General features: G+C 36.9%; 2 protein-coding genes across 2 annotated transcripts; one reads left to right on the top strand and one right to left on the bottom strand.

The window, feature by feature from the left end:
- Positions 1-14,862: 14,862 nt before the first annotated feature.
- LOC128856413 (S-formylglutathione hydrolase) lies at positions 14,863-16,041 on the bottom strand. Its single transcript, XM_054091716.1, has 2 exons — positions 15,944-16,041; positions 14,863-15,884 (listed from the first exon to the last, which is right to left on the bottom strand). The coding sequence occupies exon 2, from the start codon at positions 15,874-15,876 to the stop codon at positions 15,019-15,021; it is 858 nt and encodes a 285-aa protein (XP_053947691.1). The 5' UTR covers positions 15,877-15,884; positions 15,944-16,041; the 3' UTR covers positions 14,863-15,018.
- Positions 16,042-17,634: 1,593 nt separating this feature from the next.
- LOC128856405 (E3 ubiquitin-protein ligase RNF113A) lies at positions 17,635-18,906 on the top strand. Its single transcript, XM_054091705.1, has 3 exons — positions 17,635-17,850; positions 17,913-18,627; positions 18,690-18,906. Exons 1-3 carry the CDS (start codon positions 17,748-17,750, stop codon positions 18,859-18,861), a joined length of 990 nt encoding a protein of 329 aa, XP_053947680.1. The 5' UTR covers positions 17,635-17,747; the 3' UTR covers positions 18,862-18,906.
- The last annotated feature ends 465 nt before the right edge of the window (positions 18,907-19,371 follow it).

Below are 19,371 nucleotides of genomic sequence, written 5' to 3'. Positions count from 1 at the left end.
CAATATGAATATCAAATTGAAGCCGTTGGTGAATGCTTTAGTACAGAGTATTTTTCATGCCGCTCCGAGACTGGGGTCTCGAGATATAGGTCAAAACGTGGACCCGGGTAACCTTCGGATGTGTATGTACAATATGGGTATCAAATGGAAGCTGTTAGAGAATGCTTTAGTTCAGAGTATTTTTCATGCCGCTCCGTGACTAGGGTCTCGAGATAGAGACCAAAACATGGAGCCTAGAATGTGTTTGTACAATATGAATATCAAATTGAAGCCGTTGGTGAATGCTTTAGTACAGAGTATTTCTCATGCCGCTCCGTGACTGGGGTCTCGAGATATAGGTCAAAACGTGGACCCGGGTAACCTTCGGATGTGTATGTACAATATGGGTATCAAATGGAAGCTGTTAGTGAATGCTTTAGTTCAGAGTATTTTTCATGCCGCTCCGTGACTAGGGTCTCGATATAGAGACCAAAACATGGAGCCTAGAATGTGTTTGTACAATATGGATATCAAATTGAAGCTGTTGGTGAATGCTTTAGTTCAGAGTATTTTTCATGCCGCTCCGTGACAGGGGTCTCGAGATATAGGTCAAAACGTGGACTCAGGTAACCTTCGGATGTGTATGTTCAATATGGGTATCACATGGAAGCTGTTGGTGAATGCTTTAGTTCAGAGTATTTTTCATGCCGCTCCGTGACTAGGGTCTCGAGATAGAGACCAAAACGTGGTATTGAATAAATAAATAAATAGTATGAGAATAAAGAAATAAATAATATGAAAACCATATCTTTTCTGTTCTAAACCATATCTATTCTATTTTAGTGTGCCCAGCGAAGCGGGCCGGGTTTGCTAGTAATTTATAAATGCTATTATGCCAAGCCATTTGTATTCAATTGTGAATATCACTGTTATGTTCATAAAGATGACTTCTAATTGAGTGCGAAATACCAACAAATAAATAATAAACCAGCCTTGAGCATACAATACATACTTTTGCATAAAATCTACTACACGAAGTACCTGGCCATCAGAATAACTGCCACGGAACCAGTGAGTAACTCTAAACTTTTCGTTGCTAGATATAAAAGAATAATGTCAGAAATACAATTCTGGGTGCATGTGACTCGACTTTGGGTCTCTCTTCGCCAAACTTTAATATCTATAAGTAGCATGAGCACATTTAGATGCTAACCTCGGAGAAATATGAGCACTACCATAAATAATATTAACGCTTTGCGGTCGTTTGTCTACTTCTGGACACCACAGCGAGGAACCCTACTAATTTTATATTGGATCTATTTATTTATAGAATTAATAAATCTTGTTTATCCTTCATAATCTTACATGTCAGGCATCACTGCTCTTTCAACGGAAATGTATTCTGATCAGTACGAAAACCAAGTCCAAAGTTAATACGACCTCAAAGGGTTCATTTATAAGTAATTTTGCCGATTCTTTAAATGCTAACTTAAGTTTTTTTGCTTTTTAATTAAAATATCTATGTAAATTTTATTATTAAAATTTTAGCCCATTGTGGCTACTACTAATAATTAAGAGGCTGACCCTTGCTGTGTTAGGATTGAATTACTAAATAAATAAGTAAAAACAAGAAACAAAAATAAATAAATTAAATTAAATTAAATAAAAATAAATAAATAAAATACTAAAACAAAATACGAGAACTAAATATTTGAAGCCCACTAGAATAGTTTAAATAGTTTTTAAAAATCTAATAATTTGATTTATTGCGCAGAGCTGGATATCAGGTGGCTAATTAAGCTCCCTGACCATTACAGTATTTTTGAAGCAGAAGTCTTTGCGATAGGGAAGGCTGCAGAAATGGCACTAGCAAGGACATCGAGCAACTCCAACATAAATATATACATTGATAGTCAAGCGGCAATAAAAGCAATAAACTCATATGAAATACCATCTAAAAACGTTCTCAGGACCAGCGAAGCCATAGAGAGACTAGCCGCAGACAGACGGTGACACATCTATTGGGTACCCGGACATAAGGGCATTGCAGGAAACGAAATTACAGATGATAATGCCATAAGCGCTGCTTAGATACAATACAATTCGAACAAGAAAACGACATACTGAAACCTTTAGATGCGGTATACAATGAATATCGGTATACGGACATAAAAACACACAGCGGACATGAAAACACGGATAGACAGGAGGTGGAATAATCTAGCCACGTACAAAACCGCGACAATCATATGTACACAGAATGCAGATATATATGCCAGATTCCTACTAGCCCTGTCTAGAAAGGACCCCAGAACTATCGTAGGTATACTGACAGGCCACGCGGCACACGCATTCAAGATAGGAATTGCAAACAATGATAGCTGCAGATTTTGCAATAAACTAGAAGAGAGAGAAACTCTTGAACACCTTTATATGTTCTTGCCCTGCATTAGCTAGAATCCGAAGGAAATGTTTAGGAGCTCTACAATATGAGAGGTTCGAATGTTTCTCGGGGTTAGAGCTTCAGAGCTTACTTAGATTCGCAGAAGACGCAGACTTATTATAAGAATCCTACTACAAGGAGACGTAAGGGTCAAACTCCATCTGGTACCACTAAGGACCAATAGGTCTATGTGATGACCTTTCAGCCAGCCAGGTCAACCTAACCTAACCTAATAATTTGATCCTGAAATTAAATAAAAATATGCGTCGGCCAAATAAAGTGTTACTGCACCCATTACATTATCTCCAAAGCTTTTTCTATGCTTGGATTTCAACGTCATAATACGGAAGACTTTTCTGATACCTTGAAGTTGAAAGCACACTACGTCTCCTTAGTTCGAAGCCGACTTCATTAGTATAGAACCATTGCCATATAAATAAGATTGAAAGAGCCAAAAAAGTCTTTACTAAATATGCGTTGTATATGTAAGCTGCGCTGGCCCAAGGGTGTCCATAGTCATATAAGCAGACGTAAATTGAATGGACTGCAAAGCCTTGAGGATAGGCGAATCTCTTTTTCGGTTCTCTGTTGGTGTATAATCTTTTAAATATAAATTGCAGTGATCTACTAAGTTTAATTCAACTTCAAAGAAAGCACCATGATTTTTGAGGGATTATATACGTCCATAGACGGTGGTGCGAAAAGTGACATTTACAACCGAATAAATAAGGCACGTAACGCATTCGCTAGGCTTCGAAATATATGGCGCTCCAACAACATCAAAACTTGCACAAAGGTTAAAATTTGTAACGCGTGCGTTAAGTCTGTGCTATTGTACGGATCGGAAACTTGGCTTGTCACATCGGCAACGAACGCAAATCTGCAAGCGTTTATAAACAGGTGTCTGCGTAATATACTTAAGATATGGTGGCCAAGAGTTATAACAAACGAGGAGCTCTGGAAAAGTACGCACCAAAATAGCATCTACAGTGAAATAAAGAAAAGAAAATATGGATGGATAGGGCACACTCTGCGAAAGCCTTATGAAGAAATACCGCATGCCGCTTTGACTTGGAACCCGCAAGGAACGAGAAGAAGAGGCAGACCAGTGATGACTTGGCAAAGGACTATCCACAATGAAACTGGAAAATCATTTAATGAACTGAGACTTATGTCTAGAAATAGACATGTTTGGAATACTTTTGTTGAATTCTTAAGCTCCTAAAGGAGTATGGAATAATAATAATATACGTCCCGAATTTTCCAAAAATCGATTTGTGTTTTCGATATTTCGAATTTATAATATCTTAAAAATACGTATACTGTGAAATTTTCATGCGGAAGTTCCAAACAGTAAAGCTTCTACAGCCCATTAGCTAGATAGAGAGCGGTCCGCGCGCTCCTGTACCTCAAACTTTAAAGTCATTTTTCTCGAAACTGCTTTTTCCGACACGGTCTGCATGAATATTCGAAAGTGTTTTCCCTATAGATTTGAGTTTTGATATTTTTATAAAAAAATGTATAAACATAATTAAAGTGTGACATTTATGACGTAAAACGCTTACTTTTTTTTTTAAATGTCGTAAATTGCAAAATTTCTCGAAATTCAAAAATCCGGCACGACAGACTATAACTACAACTTTATTTTATACAAATTTGTTGTACTTTTTACAGATCCATCAACATTTCAAGGAAGACTGATGCACACCGTGGAGCAACTTTTTTTTCATTGTACTTTGGGTCACGTGATTTTTATATACTAATTTTGTAAAGAAAAATTAAAATACATCTTATATATAAAATGAAGTCAACTTTTTGTGTGTGTTCGCTAACCGGCCGTGTCTTTCCACCGAATTAAACCAAACTTACAGACATTGTTAAGTAGGTATTGAAGATGGTTTACGTATAGTTTGGATGCCTATTGGTGGATAGGGCTCGAGATATAGGTCAAAACGTGGACCCGGGTAACCTTCGGATGTGTATGTACAATATGGGTATCAGATGGAAGCTGTTGGTGAATGCTTTAGTTCAGAGTATTTTTCATGCCGCTCCGTGACTAGGGTCTGGAGATAGAGACCAACACGTGGACCCTAGAATGTGTTTGTACAATATGGATATCAAATTGAAGCTGTTGGTAAATGCTTTAGTACAGAGTATTTTTCATGCCGCTCCGTGACTAGGGTCTCGAGATAGAGACCAAAACGTGGAGCCTAGAATGTGTTTGTACAATATGGATATCAAATGGAAGCTGTTGGTGAATGCTTTAGTCCAGAGTATTTTTTATGCCGCTCCGTGATAGGGTCTCGAGATAGAGACCAACACGTGGACCCTAGAATGTGTTTGTACAATATGGATATCAAATTGAAGCTGTTGGTGAATGCTTTAGTACAGAGTATTTTTCATGCCGCTCCGTGACTAGGGTCTCGAGATAGAGACCAAAACGTGGAGCCAAGAATGTGTATGTACAATATGGATATCAAATGGAAGCTGTTGGTGAATGCTTTAGTACAGAGAATTTTTCATGCCGCTCCGTGACTAGGGTCTCGAGATAGAGACCAAAACGTGGAGCCTAGAATGTGTTTGTAAATATGGATATTAGATGGAAGCTGTTGGTGAATGCTTTAGTTCAGAGTATTTTTCATGCCGCTCCGTGACTAGGGTCTCGAGATAGAGACCAAAACGTGGAGCCTAGAATGTGTTTGTACAATATGGATATCAAATGGAAGCTGTTGGTGAATGCTTTAGTTCAGAGTATTTTTCATGCCGCTCCGTGACTAGGGTCTCGATATAGAGACCAAAACGTGGAACCTAGAACGTGTTTGTACAATATGGATATCAAATTGAAGCTGTTGGCGAATGCTTTAGTACAGAGTATTTTTCATGCCGCTCCGTGACTGGGGTCTCGATATAGAGACCAAAACGTGGAACCTAGAATGTGTTTGTACAATATGGATATCAAATTGAAGCTGTGGGCGAATGCTTTAGTACAGAGTATTTTTCATGCCGCTCCGTGACTGGAGTCTCGAGATATAGGTCAAAACGTGGACCCGGGTAACCTTTGGTTGTGTATGTACAATATGGGCATCAAAGGAAAGCTGTCGATAAGTGCTTTAATACGGGATAATTTTCATACCTATTGATGACTAGGGTCTCGAAATATATGCTAAAACGTGGACCCGCCGCGTCTTTGCGCCGAATTAAACCAAACTTACACACATTGTTAACACTTGATGATCATGAAAAAAGAAGATTTTTTTTAAATTTCAAATCAACGCAAATGAATAACTAAGAAACAATCGTCAAAAAGAAAAAAGAAATTTATTATTTTTTCAATTAACAATCGCTCACGTGCTTATATTTTTCTTATACATTTAGGAATTTTCACGTGGTAAATTGGAATTAATTAATGTAAGTTTTCATCAAATTTAGTGGATTTATTTTTTCGGTTTATATGCGATAAACTACGTTTCACCATGAGTGAATCAAATGAAAAAACAAAAAATATAATCCACAAAATTTCAGAATACCATAATTACAATAATGTTTATTACAGTACAAATGCCAAGACAATCGCGTATTCATATTAGTCGCTCGACAAATAATAATAGGCGCATGAGAAATGCTCGGAACAACGCTACATCAGAAGAACGTCAAGAAGAAAATGAAGCAAATCGGCAACGAATGGCACGATCCAGATCAAATCGACCAAGAGACATCAATTTGAACAAAGCTGCTATGTAACGGAACTAGACTTGTAGTCAAACGATTGATGAATAATGTTATCGAAGCAACTATTTTAATTGGCAAATTCAAGAATGAAGACGTTCTAATACCGAGAATTCCAATGATTCCACCTGAATTGCCATTTGAATTCAAGCGTTTGCAACTGCCCATTCGCTTAGCATTTGCAATAACTATCAATAAATCACAAGGGCAAACTTTAGAAATATGCGGGATGAATTTAGAAGAACCAGTATTCACCCATGGTCAACTATACGTTGGCTGTTCACGTGTTGGGAAGCCAACAGCATTATATATTTACTCAAAAACAAATAGAAAAACAAAAAATATTGTTTATGCCAAAGCGCTTGAATAAAGAATAAAGAAATAAATAATATGAAAACCATATATTTTCTGTTCTAAACCATATCTATTATATTTTAGTGTGCCCAGCGAAGCGGGCGGGGTTTGCTAGTTTTTTTATAAAGAGCAAGTACTAGAACAATGCCTAAATTTTTTTATATTTATTTCTATAGTTATCCCTTCTAAAAACAGTTTTTCTTTCAGCGCATTTTTGGCGCTGCTGAACGTATGTAACTACTTAAGGCAGGTTCGTTTATTCGCCTTTTTATTAAACGATGCTCAAATGATTTCGATTCTGCTACAACGAACTAAGTTTATATAATTTTAACCCTCTATCCAGTAAGACCGTCTACAGACGGCCATCATAAAACCCTCCTTGGTTTTATATGAAATTTTCTTTTTCGTGTGAGCCGGCATGGCTGCCTTGAAACGGCTATGACGGAACCATTTCAAATCGTTTGTAGTGTTTATTTGTTTCATTTTGAAGTTTATCGTCAGTTTAGTAATGACCGTCGTTGAAATCAGTCGAAAAAATTACAGTTGAAAAATTGCATCATTTCGTTTGTGAAAAAGTGACCAAACATTGCAGAAATTTCTTCAGAAATTCAAAACAAATATGTTTCTTCATCACAGTGAAATAATCATTCACATTCAATTTTAGATGTTACCTAGCATTATACCGTGAAATGAGCAATAAACACTTCCTCTTATTGTATTGAATTTAAAATTACTTTGCTTTAATGTTTACGCTTAATCCAGAAAAACCATCTGTAGACGGTCTACCTTTTTTGTTACCTGGCGAGTGAACAAACACAGGTAATGTAAAATAGACCTCAAATTCGTTTTTAGCGTACCACAATTAACGTTAGCTGAATTTTACATGATTTTTTGACGATTATTTATAGTCTGCTGGATAGAGGGTTAAGCAACAATTTCATGCAATCTTTAACTAAATACTTAAAAACATCTTTAATACAAAGTCTGTCAAAATTATCTCTAGACTGAAATGAATAAAATAATAAAATAAAAAAATACTAGAAACTTCTTAATGTTTTTGATTAAACATTAAACTTGCATTTGGGGCACCCTTGCATCGGTTACCCACATACAGTCAGTCAAAAAGTTTTGGCACAGTAGTTTTTTTTTGCAATATTTTTTGTGCTACCTTCTTCTCATTTATTTTATACAAAAATATAAAAGCCGAATAAATCAAAGTTTCAAACTTTGATGAAAACACAAAATATATTCATGAAATTTTCAGCATAATTTCGAACTTTTTGCTCTGAATTTTTTAATTTTTCTCAGAAATGTAGTCTTATAGCTAATTTAATTCAAGTGGAACGAAGTGCAATATAAAGGTTTTTCTAGTAACAGGTGTTGCAGATGAATGGATGCCGCTATCGAGAGATGATTTAACCGACTTTTTTCTTTGGGGCCACGTGAAAGAGAAGATCTACGCCAACAGCCCAGGGTCGATTCAAGACCTCAAAGATGGAATTCGTGAGGCTATCGCGGACATAGGGCAGCCACTTTGCAATTCGGTTATAGAAAATTTCATGAAAAAGATATTGTCCTGTAAGAGTGGTCGTGGTGGTCATTTGCCTGATGTTATTTTCCACTATTAACGGCATAAGTTCCTCTTTATACTGAAGTAAATATCCGATCATTTATATTAAAAAATAGCGTTTTTCTTTGAATATCAAAATAAAACCTCTTTCTAAATTGCTTGAAAATCAAGATGATCTTTCTGCCGACGCTCTCTACATGCTTTTCCCTGCAGACTTTCAAGTGTTGTTGTTGTTCCTGCTGAAATAATCCTAATTAGCGACTCGCGGTGTTTTACTACCACTGTTCACGTGTTATGTCTTGTTGTTTTTTGTTTCAATCAGATCCATTTCGTGAGACCCAAGTATGTAAGTAGTAGCAGCAAACCTTTTATCTCTATGTCTGAGATTTCAATAATTTGCTGCAGAAAAGGTTTGCCGAAAGAGGGAAGACTTGCTCTAGTTAGATCTGAATTGGAAAAGACTTTCTTTCGCCCTCTCTGCCTGACAGAGTTTGCAGATGGGATTGAAAGGAAGGTTAAGTCTGGTTGCATGATTCCCTACCTTCCCGTGACCAGTAAGGGTTGCAGTGATACGTGAGATGCTTGGGCTAGAACACTTAATAGATGATAATTCGTCCTCTGCATCTTGTCCATGGAATGGTTTTTCTTGTTGTACTCGTAATGCATGTAATTAATTGCTTCCTCCTTATTTCGGCTAAAGCATAGTAGTGTGAAGCAATGGACGTTTTTATTCTGTTAAATGGGGTACCAACTATCACCGCCACTGTTATGTCTAGTGCCGCAGCTTTTCTTGCTAGCTCATCTGCTATCTCATTACGCTCTATATTCCTATAAAAGGGAAACCATATCAGAGTAATTTGAAGCCAATGACCAAGTAATTCTAGTTCCTCTCGACACTATAAAACTAATTTGGTTGAAATGGAGTTGGAATCTAAGACCGAGCTTAATATATTAAGAGCCTTATGAGCCTAATGGCCTTAAGAGCTTATGAGCCTAATGGAGCTTATGTTAATGTTGTTAGTGAGTATTATTTGTTTTCTGTGCTTCTCCCACTTTTACTTACGTCCCCATGAAGAGCTGTCTTTGTAGATTTTGCTTTGAGATAGCCACTTTGGGATGTTGAAGTTGTTGTGTTGGTGATGTTTTTTCTCTTAGATATGCAACGAGCAATCGTTCAAGAGTTTTAAGGATAAAAGAAAATAAACTGATAGGTTTGAGATCTTTCGCGGTGCCATGACCGCGTCTACCAGCTTTGGAGGTAAACATCAGCTTAGCCCTCCCCCAGCTTTTTAGAATGTATCCTAGCATTCGATTTTTTTGAAAATGGCCTCTAGCCATGGAATCGTCGTTTCTCGAGTAATCTACAGCATGGCAGGGAACATTCTATTTGCAGCAACTTCAAACATGTAAGACACCCTAGAATTAAATGAGCTATAAAATTGTATACAAGAAAAACAAATATAAAATTCTGAGTAAAATGCCTAAAATTTTATTGAATATTTCATACATTTTTTTTTGAGGCTGTTTAAAGTTTGGATCTTTAGAATATATTGCTTTTGTTGTAGTACAAACTATATTTTTAGACAAAATTAACGAAAAAACTAGCATGAAAAGCATTGCGAATATTGCAGAAAATCACACTGTGCCTAAGCTTTCTTTACTCACTGTATGTCTAAGGTAAATGTTGAACAAAATGCAGCACAAGGGAACAGAGGGAAGGCACAAAGTTTGGCTTTTGAAAAGAAAAATAAGAAATTTCCAGTGCAAATACGATAAAATCTACGGAAACATAAGACAACATGCTACAGAAATAAGAAGGCAAACAAAAGAAAAATGAAAAAAAACAATTTTAAACACGCTTATATCAATAAACCAAAATCAGCACATCCGTCTATCAGCCGCGTCAAGCTGTTCCGCACGTTCAACACGCGCCTTGTAGGCCATTGTTGAACGTCGCATACAACCTCGAATGTCACAAAGACGAAATCAAACAGTAAATACGCGACTGTAATACAACATTTTTTTCTTGATGATGTCACGCGTTCCCGATCTAGCATCTTAGCGCTTTATTTGCTTATTACAGGCACACAGTAGTTGCCATTGTAAACTCTCGCATTTCGTTCTAGTGAATTTGGGCCCTGTTTGTTTAGCTAATGGAGCTGCTTTCTCATCACAAAACAATTTTAAGCGCGGAAATAATTGAATAACTCGCAAAAAGTGACCTACCAATAGAAATTATAGCAAATTGGAAATGAAAAAGAAACGTTTGAAAAAATTCTACAAAAAAGGATTCCCAACTTTTCACAAAAAACAAAACAAAAAAAAACAATTTTTATAATAATATTAAGAAGGGTTCTTCCTGTTAAATGTCTCATTCAACCCATTCATGGATTGCCCAAGCTTGATAAACAGCCAACACTCAATCAGTTAAACAAGCAATGAAACATAAACGAAATCAAACCCAATGCTAAAACAAATCTTACTTGAAATGCTGCGGTCGCTGACGACTTCAGTGATTTGCTCCCTTGCACTGCTACATCCGCGACCTCACTCACTATGTCAAAGCTTTTTCACCCGACAGTCTTTGGCATTCTTTTGGCGCACTTTAGTATGGCGCCAAAGGCTTTCTCAGTCTTGTTTGCGGTAGGTTTTTGTTTTTCTGCGAAGATAGCAAATAAACAAAACGTGCGATCTCACGCTACGCACAATGCGCGGTTCAACGGAGCGTATGAGTGATGCGCCAAACGTATTCCTTTCTACGTATGATACTCGTACACATATAAATATTTATGGCACGAAATTCACGCGCGTGTGAGTACCACAAATCACTAAAGCGCCGAAAATTGTTATCCTCTGGTTAGCACTATTCGTTTGGCGAGGCGAAAAAAAAACACTCCAATGTGTAACAAAAAATCAGGCTCACTTCACTCTAACTGCGGCAAAATGCTATAGTCGTGTCGTTACAAAACCGAAAACGCGATAGGCACGTCCACTGTGTCCAAGATGCTGCATTCGACTGATTGGCCACTAATCAAGAACGCTGCCACCAGGATGTTGCAAAGCAAACGAAGTGTTAGCCGAGCGGCAACCTGATGCCGCCTAAATGCCAATAGCTGAGATTTATGAATGAAAAGCTCTGCTTGTATTCACCAACAATTTCTCGTGGCTGTATTCGTTGCGTGCTTTTACTACGAAAAGCTACCTCGCTCATTCTACGCATTTCTAGGACGAAATCGTTGGCACAACAATTTATGTGTGGCAGGGGTTCGGCAGCTGGGGTTAGCGACATTTGAACTGATGGTGCATACATACATATGTATTTGTATATGAGAATGAGTATGTATGTATGAGTATGTGTTGCTGACCACAATAAAGTATGGAGGAATTTGCATAACTTAACTCAGTCGTAAATTAATTGCCAAATTTCTCAAGAGGTCAGTGAGAGGTTGACGGCTTTTGCTGTTTGGTTAAATGGTCACAAGATAAAAAAAAAATTCTAAAACAAGTCCTGTAGTGCAATTCACTAACTTTAAACGGTTCGACAATTGTTATTTTTGCCTACAGTATTTGCCGTTTGCACTAACGAATCTGATATTCGCAAACTTATGTTAACTAACACTAAACAGCTGCCTTCTTCTTTTATTCAAACTGATAGAGAGTGGCATTTCTGTCAAATTAAATATCAAAATTAGTCAGTAGCGCAAAGAAGAATGACAAGAAGTCTAACTAGCCAAGCTGTAAAATTAAATTTTGAATGTTTTACGATTATATTTGGAGAAAGTGAGTAAAATAAAATAATTTTTTATTTGAAATTAATATTTACTTCATACTTTTTTATATTATATAAAGGGCCAATGTTGAATGTGAACCACACCTAAACGTCAACGACACCGTTGGACTTCTTTCTTTGGGGTTATATGAAAGAAAAGGTGTACGTCGATAAGCCAGAAACAATTCAAGAGCTAAAGGATAAGATAATTCGGCACATTAACGGCATAGAACCTCTATTATGCCTCATCGTCATCGAAAATTTGGATCATCGGATGGAGGTGTGCCGCCGAGACCGCGGTAGCCATTTGGCCGATATTTTGTTCCATACGTAATTGAGCCATACCAATATTATCATAATAAAGAGAAATGGCAATACATAATTTCCTAAATAAATTGTATTTTATTCAAAATCAACACCGGCCCTTGAAACTTAACCACCCTTTATAATATATAATTCTTTAGGATATCATCGACAGCTTTTAAAAGGAGCCGCACCACAGACAAGCAATTCGATTAAAAATTTATTTTGCTGCTTGCCGCTCCACGTGCGTCATAGGAAACCTCACCATCTGCATCTGTTACAACTGCTACACGATGCATACTACGGCTAACGCACGACTGGCTCATGGATATTCCCCATTGCTCAACTACGGGCACTGCAGTTAGAACCTAGCATTATTAAGGCAGAATTATCTTAAAGGTTACAAGATTTACCTGTTCTTCAGTCAAAATTGCTGTTATTTTTGAACCTCGAAGATGACTGCCTGATTTTGTCTTATCGATTTTCGTTATGAAATGCTTTGCCGAATATAAAACCATTAAAATTGTGGTTGAGGAAATATAACAATGCGTATACCGTTAAAACGTGTTAATTGTTATTGTTGTAGCAGCATAAACATTCCTCACACATATACTGGAAATGCTGCTGAAGTGAATTCCCCTACTGAAGTGAAATCTTTATCGCAATTTCATGCAAAGATGGAAACAGAAACTAGACTCGAAATGTAAGCTAAATTTGCTACTTTAGGTATGCACGAGTTTTCATTAGAAGACTTTTGATAAAATATATTAAGTGTTGAAGAATAATCCATCGGATTACTAGAAAAAATTTAAAGGGTGCTCCCCTTATTTTTCGTCAAAATCAAATTTTTCAAACCTTTATCCACTACATACATATTTATTATCATTTTAAATATCAAACCGTTTCAAAGGATACTTGGAATATTACAAGTAAATTCGGACTGTTCAGCTAAGAAAATTTTATGTAGCTTATAAGGCGCATTTATGAAAGGTGATGGCACTAGACTACAAACAATGTTTCGTACGTTTGATTGTCACGGCAAGGTATTGGAAAAGTAGAAAACAAAATATAAATTTCGCCTTGTTTTATTCTGTGCTGACAGCCACATGGACACAACGAAAGAAAAAAAAATAAATCAGCTGATTTACCGACACCGCCTTTAATGGATTCGCCTTGGCAGCTCATTTAAAAAATTATTTATGTATACCCTATTGAAATTGGAACTCGTTTCAAATAAACACTAAATCCGAAATTGACTCCACAGTTAAGCTTTAAAAAACATGTAAATATAGTAATAATGGTATAATTGCTACATGGCGAGCTTTGCTGGCCAAAGACGAAATAAAATGATCAATAAAATGGAATATCTTTTTGGTAATAGAAAGTAGATTTGTTTAACATTCAAAGGTACACAACATTGTTTTTGGTTTAGTGCCACCACCTGTAATGAATGCGTCTTGATTGCCACCCAAGAATGATACAATACAAGATTGCGCCTTCCAAATTCGCCGTGTCGTAAGAGCCCATGAATAAACTAGCAAAAGGAAGGGGTATTACTTGTTTGTGAAGAACAAGCAATGGAAACAACCAAATACAAGAAATTATACGTACGCACTTTCTCGCCACAACGTCTTTTGCATAAAAACGCAAACAAACTGTATTTGGAGGTTTTGCACTGTCACAATTTAGCACGCGGCACTTCGGTTTCATTAGTTTGATTAATTTAAATCTCACAAATCACAATACTATCAATCCATTCACTGAATTTTCACAAACATGTAATTTCTCCTACCTTGGTTTGTTTTGTATTGCGAAGACAGCTGACGTCAGACTTGTCAAAATCGCGGAAAATAAAATAACTGTTTTTTAATGGCGCCACCTTAGATATTCAATTCGTCTTGATTGTTTTGTACGTTTAATTGCCACGATAACAGGAATGCCGGTTTGTTAGGTATTATTAACTATGCATTCATATGACACAAAAAATGCGTGTATCCATAAACTGATTATAAAAAGTAATATCGAATTTCGGATGTGTATTGCTGCCATAATTTTTTGCAACTTCAGTAAACGTCATTTACGAATTTCCTCCAACTGTTATTACTATCAGCCAATTGCGTAATCAAATTAACTATCCTAAATCCATGTTTATTTTTCATATCTTTAATATCTTTAAACAAACCAAGAACTACAAAATTTTCCACCAAAGAAGTTTCTATGACGTAAAACCTTTCAAAGCAGTATTGACAGCTGATTGTCAATTTCATAGATAATCTGCCACATGTGAACGGGTAGATTAATTTCGTGGATTTATTACTAATTACTGCATATGTGTACGGACTTTAAAGTATCCTCCACTGACTCAAGAGTGGCTGATTAAATGACGCAATCATAACCCTAATCCAGAGCGAATTCATAGAAAGTCACCTCGCTAGAAAAACAAAAACTTCAATTATGATTTTGCAATTTCCTGGCTCAAAAGTCAAAAATGGGAATGTAAACAAAGAAAGCAGGGAAATAATTAAATAAATCAGTAATATGTTTTTTGTAGCAGCATAAACATTCCCCATGCACACATTAGAAAGTCATCTAAGGTTTGCTCCTGTTAAGAGTTGCTAAAATTGAAATTGTTTTTGAATCAGTTTCTCATCTCCTCTTTTACTAAATGAGAATAAAATATATACAAATGCCGACCAATTCAAAAACGCATAATTTACGTTACTTTTCTACAATGTACAAATGTAACTTTAATCGCACTTTCAAAAATTACCAATTCAAACATTTTCTTCAACAATTACATATATCTACAAACAACAATAATAAATGCAGTTCGTTAACTCGCCATTTCGATTTGCTTACATCAACATTTACTGCTTATGCCTTCAAAAACTTGGCATGATGATCAAAATGTTCTCCAATGAACGTAGCAATGAAGAAATAACTGTGGTCATATCCCTCTCGTTGCTTGAAAATAAGTTGCAGGTGATCATTGTCAGTGGCTACATTTAACAGGTTCTCCGGCAGCAGTTGTTTCGCCGTATAAAAATTGTCCTTTGTACCCTGATCTATCAGAATTTCCAATGGTGGGCCAGAGTACACCGTTGCTAACTTAGTACCATCCCACTGTTTCCAAGATTCCTCATCAGCACCCAAGTAACCGGAGAATGCTTTCTTACCCCACGCACATTGAATGGGGTTCGAGATTGGCGCGAACGCGGACACCGATTGATAAACACCAGGATTCTTGAAAGCACATATCAATGCACCATGACCTCCCATACTGTGACCACAAATACTACGCTTATTTGGCAGTACCGGCAAGTTGGCGTTCACTAGTTCTACTAATTCGCTAGTCACATATGTGTACATTTTGTAATTTTTAGACCACGGTTCCTCAGTGGCGTCCACATAGAAGCCGGCACCACTGCCAAAGTCCCAATCATCGTCCTCGCCAGGCAGGTCCAAACCTCGGGGCGAAGTGTCCGGATTAACTACCACAATGCCATGTTTGGCAGCATGTTGCTGGAAACCCGACTTTTGTATAAAATTGTCTTGTGTGCAGGTAAGGCCACTGAGGAAGTATAAAACAGGACATGAAGTGTGACCTTCAACGGCAGTTGGTGGAACATAGACGCCAAATTTCATCTCGCATCCCAGAACTTCGGAGGCGTGAGAATAAATTCGTTGTTCTCCTTCGAAACATTTAACAGTACTCATCAATTTTAATGCCATTTTGGATGCTAAAAATATAAAATAGGTAAATGCAATGAAAAAATATTAAAACTGCGCATCCTCCGACCTTGCACTTTGGAAACTTCACTTAGATTTATAAGATTATATAGTCTGTTGCCGGTTAAATGAACTCGTCATAAAATGAACGGTGGAATAAAAAAGCCATTAGTGCTACCAGATGCTTGATATATAAAATGTAGAGATTAATAATAGTTCTGGCAATGACTACATATTTTCCCACTATTCGATACTCAAAATGGGCGGAAGTCAATTTGGCATATATTTCTATCCACTTTTTACACAATTACAAATTTATTTAAATAAATTGCATTCTACATTTCTTACTTTCATTTGCTTGCATACCTTTTATAGGAATTGAATAGATTAAGTAAATGTTATGGTTTGTACAACTATAAGACGGAGTTTGTGATTTATCCGCCTGTTAGGGAACCAAAAAGTCGTTGGTGGGGGAAAATATTGTTCTGTTTTGGTTTGCCAATGAAAAATTTCAAAAACGTCTGAGGATTTTTGTGGTACTGAGTGCCCGCTTGAGGGAGGAGAGGGAACTTTGTACATTGCCTTTGTTGTGTTTTTTCTATTACCTTGTTACTATCACCTGTTCAATGTGCCTTAGTACGTACATTGAATGCCTCTGTTTGTTAATTTATGAAAAAAATAAATAAAATAAGAAAATTAAATAAAAAATATGCATACACATACAGATATAATATGTTCTGTTCCTTATACTAATCATTGGCATTTTTTCTCAGAATTCAAATTTTTTCTGGCTTGTGTTTCTTCATAATTTATAGATGTCAGGATTTCGTGATATCTTCTGTCCTATCCGGATTTTTAAAAATTATTTTGATTATTTCTTTTTGAGATTTTTAAAGTCGAGACTACGAAGTGCTTCTACTAATTGTGGACACCAAAATTGTTCAAAAAATGTTTAAAAAAAATGAATTTTCATCAAACTGCATTTTTTTTCGTAGCAACGTGTACCGAAAAACATACTTAAATATGTTCCATGTTTGTTCGATCACTGGATTGTTGAATAAAAGTCACAGTCATCAAATTATTAAATTTCAATAGTTAATCAATTTACGCTTACACGTTCACACGTTCTATCTAAGATTGAAATCTAAATGTGTGTACTCGTATTTTCTGGTAATTTCAGTCCTGCCATCTGGCATTCATATTTTTGTTTCAGTAGGTCTCTTCTTTTCGCCAAGAGTTAGCAAGTGGCCTTAAATTATATTTGTTTGTAAGACAGGGAGTTATACCAGTTTAATGAGGTATAACCATACTCGTAGCGGCTAATCTAACTCGATAACTTTATTGTTGCTTTCATGTGCCGAATGGTCATGCCATAACCATAAAAAGCTGATATTGAAGTAGAATGAATAGTATTTGCATTTGGTCATAAAAACACGGATAATTTTTCACTAAGTCAAGTAATTTTTCGTCGTTCACTTCTAATATTGAAATTTGTATATTAATTTAATGGGGTATAACCATATCCGCTAGTGGCTAATCTTACTCGATAACATTATTGTTGCTTTCACATGCAAATTTTTTCTCAAGTTAATCGAGCATGGAGATAGTGAACGGGTGATTGGCAAAAGCCAGAAATCTCTACCAAATAGCCAAATAGAAATAAATTAAGTATGTGAGAACACCCCTAAAAGAAATTAAATAAATTTGTAGAACGCAAGTACAATGCAACCCTGTGCGTAGTAACTCATCATTATTAAGGCAGTCTGGTAGCATTGCTTCATACCTAATCAGCTGATGCCCGCGGAAAAATAGGGACATTGTAAACAAATTTGTGAAATATATATTTTGGTAATTATTAAAAACGGAATGTTATAATGTCCGAGGAGGCCAGCAGCACGTCCGCTTTTGGATTCAAAAAGCGCAATATACGGAAAGTAACAGCGCTTCGCCACAAGCGGAGTAGCGATTCTGAGTCAGGTTAGTGGCTGAGAGTCTTCCAAGTTAGTTCATTGAAATAGGTGATTTCTTTCTATTTGCAGGGAAGAGTAGCGAAGCTGAAATCTCTTCAGCAGTCGTGCGTGGTGATAATCGCCGCAAACGTTCAAATCCGAATTTTCAAAGTACCAAAGTCTTGAGCGCTAAGCGTGAGCGCCAAAATAAATCCTCTTCTAGCAGTGACACCGAGGAGGATGATAATAAAGTAAGCGTTTCATATAAGTCAAAGAAAAGTGCATTGCCAAACGGACCACAAGATCAGGGCGCTACATCAATAAATGAAGCAGAAACAGCACAAGACTGCGATGCCCAGGCGTTGCATGAAAAAATGTTGAAAATTAACGAAGAGCTTGAGGGTAAAGCGGACGACAAATTGTACCGTGGAATGAATAATTATGCACAATACTATAAAAAAGAGGGCACAGCGGCGGGCAATGCTAGTTCGGGTATGGTGAGAAAGGGTCCAATACGCGCGCCAGCTCATTTGCGCGCTACTGTACGTTGGGATTACCAACCTGATATTTGTAAGGATTATAAAGAGACTGGCTATTGCGGATTCGGTGACAGTTGCAAATTTTTGCATGACCGAAGCGATTATAAATCTGGTTGGCAGTTGGAGCTAGATCATGCTGCCCACCAACGTGGTGAAGGGGAATCTGATGAAGACGATGCCAAATATGAAATTCACTCAGATGAGGAAACATTACCATTCAAGTGTTTCATATGCCGCAATAGTTTTGAAAATCCAGTGGTGACGAAGTGAGTTCACATTTTGTTTATTGTATTTCTAATCTCTACAACTGATTCATAACTCATTTTAGGTGTAAACATTACTTTTGCGAAAAATGCGCCTTGGAAAACTATAAGAAGTCGCAACGTTGTTTCATTTGCTCTCAACAAACGAATGGCATTTTTAATCCAGCAAAGGAGTTAATATCACGTTTGAAAAATGCACCTGAAGTTGGAGTATGCGCGTCTTCGGATAGTGAATAGTTACATAGATTAAGACTAAATGAAATTGAAAACTATAAAAAGTTTTATTTTGATGATTTTTCTGACACTTAGATTTACACCTCCTGACTAAAAAAAAAACGAGGCTCCAGGAAACTTGTTCTTTCGACAGGTTGCGTCCAGAGGGAGAGGGGTGTTAGGTGAGTGGGTTTGATGGGGCATGTGAAAAGGTGGTCAGTGTCATTCGGGGTGCTTTCACATGCCGGACAAATGTTTTGTATGTCGGGGTAGATTCTGGATAGCTAGGTGTTTAACCTGCTACAGTATCCAGTAAGAAGGTGATAAGAGTCTCCCGATGAATGTCGTTAATTGTCTGTCTGTACACTGTGCGATCCAGTAATTGTGGGTCTGTTTTGTCCGCCTAGGTGAGAAGATGCCTGGAATTCGGCTCAGGCACAAGCAGGTGTCTGCATGGGTGAGACCTGCGGTAACACTCTAACAGGAACTGCTGACCAGTTTATTATGCTTATCGGCAGGGAGAATATGGACCTC

The sequence above is a fragment of the Anastrepha ludens genome, chromosome 2 (assembly GCF_028408465.1).
Source record: "Anastrepha ludens isolate Willacy chromosome 2, idAnaLude1.1, whole genome shotgun sequence".
Classification (NCBI taxonomy): domain Eukaryota; kingdom Metazoa; phylum Arthropoda; class Insecta; order Diptera; family Tephritidae; genus Anastrepha; species Anastrepha ludens.
The sequence above is the reverse complement of the archived record's forward strand: the minus strand, read 5'-3'. Positions and strand labels throughout refer to the sequence as shown.